This window comes from Pholis gunnellus, assembly GCF_910591455.1.
Source record: "Pholis gunnellus genome assembly, chromosome: 9".
Lineage (NCBI taxonomy): Eukaryota > Metazoa > Chordata > Actinopteri > Perciformes > Pholidae > Pholis > Pholis gunnellus.
In genome coordinates, this window is record NC_136535.1 from 14,302,606 (window position 1) to 14,308,155 (window position 5,550).

Genomic DNA, 5,550 nt, shown 5'->3' on the forward strand with positions numbered 1-5,550 from the left:
TTTGAGGACATAACAATGGGCTTTGAAAAATGTTAACGGACATTTTTCACTATTTTCTGATGTCTTATAGACAAAACTGTAAGTTGAGAAATGAATCAACAGATCAATCGATAATGAAATCGGAGTGCTAAACTACTGTGAATCTCAACAAATCCTATATTTAAAATAAGTGGGATAGATGTCTCAAATGTAAAATGGTCAAATTAAAAATGTATTAAAAACACAGCTCACAGCATAAGCAAAGGAAGTTTACCTATCATAGTATAAATCCATCATTTTAAATGTACACTGGAACACACTATACTATTAGTGTGTTCTGTACATGAACATGTGTCCTGCAAGGGAGCAACTTTTAAATGACACAGTCACACATCACACGTCCTCTCTAAAGAGCCACGTTTAATGAGGTATGTGTGCATCTCATCCTCCCTACCCTCGTATGGACCTCCACCCCTCCATCTCTTTCTCCAGCTCTCTCCTCGATCTTTCTCCTTTTATGTGTCTCTCTCTCTCTCTCTCTGGCTTTCTTCTCTCATGGCATACTTTCATGTTCTTGTTATGACAAGTCAGTGCTATCCGCATCACCCTTGCTCCTTGACAGCATAGTGCAAACACATTATTTACTGAGAGATGCTGCGTTCCATGGTGAAACTCTCCTGATACACATGTAGTCCACGTACATTACACGTACATTAAACACATTCAAGTTGTTTTGAAGAGGGCAATATTATTTTAGTTTTTGTGGGATTTGTTGCATTAGAATAAGTCAGGTAATTTGTTTACAGTATCATGTAAAATGAGCTGCTTTAAACAGAAACTTGTGCAGACAGATTTCTTCTCAGGCACTGTGTGGTTACAGTTTATTAAATGCTCCCTCAGCACATAAAAAACAACAACTAACACGGTGGTTGTTTGATTTAAATTCCGCTTTAACTGCAAGCAAATGCTCAAAGAGAATACATTACACACAAACAACCGGTTAGTGTAGTGCACGGCTAAGTCAAACGGGTCTCCGTGGAGATGGTGAAGCCGGTGATTATTCTGTTTCCACGTTAACGGTTTAGTTTGAGTCCTCCTCCGATCCTTCGACATCCTGAAACGTCACAAGACAGTAATGTCAGCGACATCAAATATCTACATTGTAGATACTTACAAAGACCACAATTAACTTTTTAAAAATCAAAGAACTTCTTGAATATGTTTTCTCAATTATTGTTTTCAGATGTTTTACAGACAAAATGATTAAACAGTTAACTGAAAAAACAATTGACAAAATCAATAATGACATTTTCTCTTTTGGTGCAGCTGTAAATCAGGCAGATTAATGTGAGATAACGGCTGATATTGTTTTAATTGCCTTCATCTAATGGAGTCCAAATGTAATGTCACGTGACTCATATGTCTTACCATAGGCTCGTTAGATTTGACAGTCATGATGTGTTTCTGATATGAAGAGATGATACAATCCCGCCTGCAAAGAGTGAAACAGTGGCATTATGTCAAAAGGATTCGTGTTTTCAGTCTCTAAACAAAGTGAATGTGGGTGTTTTTTTGCGGGGCGGCGGGACTGACTTGCTGGTGATGCCTCCTCCTGGCGGGAGCCCTTGTATCTCTTCAGCAGCCAGGAATTTGATTACATACAAAAGGTCAGGGTCCTCATTTCTGGACCTCATCAACTGAATACTTTCTGTGAAGGGAGATTGTCAAAACAGTACAGTTACAAGTGAGGGAACTATCAGCAGTTTAACGTGTAGCGTGTTCTGTTGTGGGGGTTTTAAGTGACTCACCTTCCACTTTGGAATCGATCAGTTTCTCCAGCTCCGCCTCCTGCTGCAGTGCCTCCTGTGACACCTGGGGGGCACCGGGGAAGCAGACGATGATGATGCTCATGTTATCCAAGCTGCCCTGCAGAGGGAGACAGAAATATCGGAGAAGTTTGATAGGAAGCGCTACGACTTCAGTTTAATTCAAGTTGTAATGAAGTAGTCTGTGGTGGAAGGTAACTACATTTTGAGGTATTTTACAGCGATTGTTACTGAATTACTATTTACGATATAATGATCATATAAATTACACAATAGGCTTTGTTCTACCATATTTTTAACTGTGCGAAATAAACAGATTAGATTAACTCCACCTCAGTGTTATTATGTAACTGCTTCATGTACGTTAAGTCAGCCATTTTAACCCAACAATATTACACATAATTATGTTTGCACAGGGCCTTCTGCCTGCACGGTGGCCTCTTTTACTTTTGATACTTAAAGTCAATTATACTGATAATGCTTCTGCAAAAGTATGAATGCAGAGCAGTCTTCCACCACTTGAAATCACTTGAAATAGACCTGTTGAGAGGTGAAATGACTTATTAATGGAGGTATATTTTGGTTTGGACAAGATATCAATTTCCTATGATGTCACAGTAAATGATGTCACAGTTCTTATAGAGGATGATGATATTGCTGAGTTGCGAACACATTACTTTAGTCTGTGGTTTAAAAAAAAAAACGTATCGGTAGATGTGACGGCCAATAAGTAACAGAAAATTGCGGTGCAGAAATACCAAACTATATTTAGTTTTATAACCACCAGCCTGTTGTTATGACATCAGTGATGCTCAGTGTCTACTGGAACATGTACGTTACTGTAAGCCTTTTAACGTGTAATAAGCAGCAGCCCAAGCCAGGATAACACCTCTGAGCCCGTGTGTACAAAGCCGTAACACAGAGCTGCCGTCAACACACTCACATTCAGTCCTGATCCGAGCCATGTGTATTTCTTCCCTCCTATCCCATGTCCCCGAATGCCTTAATACAGCTATTTATAGGCAGGACTAAGGACTCATCAGTGTTTAGACAGTTACTAACAAGTATTAAGAAGACCTGCAGCAGAGGTCTACTTACATAACAAGAACTCCCCACAGAGAACCTGTCTTCAGTGTACACCTGCCCTCAAAGCCCCCTCCTTAATGTAAAACTTCCCATTCATAGCCACCCGCTGTAATCCGATGAGCTGAGTTTGGAGGGATGGGTAGGAATTCTGCTGAGTTTACAGGGATACTACTACTGTATATGTACACGTGTGCTGGGTAATTATTTTCAATTATATTTTGCAGTCTAATCTGTGACGGATAAAACCCACATGAAAACATTACGATTTTGACTGGAAATTCTGCTCTGACAAATGCTAAATGCACTTTGTGGAAACATAATTTAAACATATGTCCACAAAATTGTGCTAATAGCACTGAAACCCAGGTATCAAATCAGAAAATGTATTAAAAAATTCCAAATAATACCTATCCCTAGTTATGGCCGTGGCAGATCCATGACTTCTTCCTCATGTTTTCTCTAAACTTTAACATAACATTTCAGTCTGATTACCATTCCAGTGACTCTTCCTTCCTGGAATCTGAAGTTATTTCATTTTCTTTTCCTTTAGTGTCATGCCTTTGTGTACTGTTGTGCTGTTGACGTCTCACCTTATACAGACAGAGGTCAATGACTTGGGTGCAAATCTCCCTCAGGTCATCGCACACCTGCAGACGGCTGCGCACAAAGGCACACAGTTCCTCATTACCAATGGCGTCCCACACACCGTCACATGCTAGAATGAGGAACTCGTCTTTGGGCGACCTCTGGAGCTCATACACTTCTGGCTCCGGCGACACTAGCTGCTCTGTCTGCGGCCTCCACTCCACCTCCTTGAAGTCAAAGTCCCCCAGTGCTCTTGAAACGGCCAGCGAGCCGTTGACTCTCTGGAAGGTCACCGAGCCTCCGGCGTTCTGGATGCGCTCCTTTTCCCTGGGGTTGAACGGCTTGTGGTCCTCTGTGTAGAAGACGACCTGGCCGTCATGGCAGAGCAGCGTGCGGGAGTCCCCACAGTTGATAAAGTAAATGTAGCGTGGTGACATCATGATAGCTGCTGCAGTGGAGCCACTATGGTCCCAGTTGTCCTGGCGAGTCAGTTTGTACATGTGGCGATCAATGTTCAAGAAGCCTACACGGATCCCCTCCTTCACCTGCTCGGGGTCCTCGGTTGCTTTGACCCCACCTGTAGGAAATGAGGGGGAAGCATTTGGTTTCAAGATACATTCACACCATACTAGCACGGCCGTGTTGTTGGTTTAGAGGCCAACACACAGCAGAGAAGACATCATCTGTGTTATTGTGCAATAACATGGCCGACACAACGGTGCTGACAAAGTGTCAAATACTATTTTAAGTCAGAACTTCAACGTTCCTTTAGCCTTGCCTAAAGATGCCTTTGCTTCAAGAGTGTCCCGCACCCTCATAGTTAACAATATCAAGAGCTATAGAGCCTATAGAGAGTCATTATATCGTATGGGATTTTTACTAGCTTTCAGTACTGTATATACAATGTGATTTCATTTTATTAATCAGCTACTTTCATGGACTTTGTGTTCCTAAAATGTATCAAATTGTATGCTTAAAACAGTGTCATTGAAGGATTTGTTTGTGCAAATGTTTTAGTTATTCAGTAAAGTACTTTTTTGGGTACAATACATAGAAGTCTTGTTCGCAAATTCAGTCTGTTTTCAGTTTATTAGGTGACTTTGTTCAAACGCATGCCAAACTGTTTCTACCTTACGTGCAGTTGCATTACATTTATTTGGCAGATTCTGTGGTGCAAAGCGACTAAACTGTGTGTGAACAAGAGCTAGATGTCATAACAAATTGGAAGTGCATCCCTCCCAAATAACTAAACTGAAAAATTACATTTATCCAATTAGTCACTAATTATTCTTTACCTGTTGCTAGGATGTGATCCAGCAGGTTTCTGGAACAGTACTCTGCCACTGTGCTGCCTGCATGTCCATCAAAAATAGCAAAGTATCCCCAGTCCGTCAGCTCTTCTCTCAGGTGGGGCATGCAGGTGTGGGCATCCTCCATCTGAGCCCTCCAGCCCTGCATGCTCGCCACAGCGTAGTTCACTCCCGACTGAGAACCCCCCTCTGACACATGCTTCTCCAAGATGGGACGATCTAGGTACGGGCTCGGCATTGAGTCGTCCTCATCAAAAGTGTCCTCCTCCCCACTTCCAGTTTCCTTGGGCCCCCCTTTAAAAAAGAAGGTGACCATCTTTTCCGTCTCTTTGACCAGCTGGCGGAGGAAGGAGGGTACCTCCACATTGCTGGCCCGCCTGGCTGTCTTCATCACTCCGCGGAGCCTGTGCTCAAGCTTCCTGCTCGACTTGGCAGCAGCCCGTCTCCTCCCGGTGCCCCTCCTCCGGCCCTGAGTTTTCCGCAGCAGGTCCAGCTCAACAGTTAAGCTGTCGCACCCCAAGCAGGTAAACAAAAAGTGACTTCAAATAACAATAATTGTTAAAGGACAAACTTGAAAACCATCCTTTAGCCTTTCGGTAGATAATCCGTCTTCTGTTCTTTTATCATTTGATAATAGGAAGATCAGGTGTCTTCCTCTCACTGTTTCTGTTTCGTTGTCTTCCCTCCTTCTCTGGTTTACAAGTCCTGTATCAGCCCTGCTCTCCTATTGGCCAATCTATTTCTATTTATCCCTCTGCTCTGCC

The 5,550-nt window shown here is 42.5% G+C and overlaps 1 protein-coding gene across 1 annotated transcript; it reads right to left on the reverse strand.

Annotated features, from left to right (window-relative positions):
• Positions 1-963: 963 nt before the first annotated feature.
• ppm1na (protein phosphatase, Mg2+/Mn2+ dependent, 1Na (putative)) lies at positions 964-5,239 on the reverse strand. Its single transcript, XM_079165700.1, has 6 exons — positions 4,772-5,239; positions 3,482-4,053; positions 1,788-1,905; positions 1,573-1,687; positions 1,408-1,471; positions 964-1,093 (listed from the first exon to the last, which is right to left on the reverse strand). Exons 1-6 carry the CDS (start codon positions 5,175-5,177, stop codon positions 1,061-1,063), a joined length of 1,308 nt encoding a protein of 435 aa, XP_079021826.1. The 5' UTR covers positions 5,178-5,239; the 3' UTR covers positions 964-1,060.
• Positions 5,240-5,550: the final 311 nt, after the last annotated feature.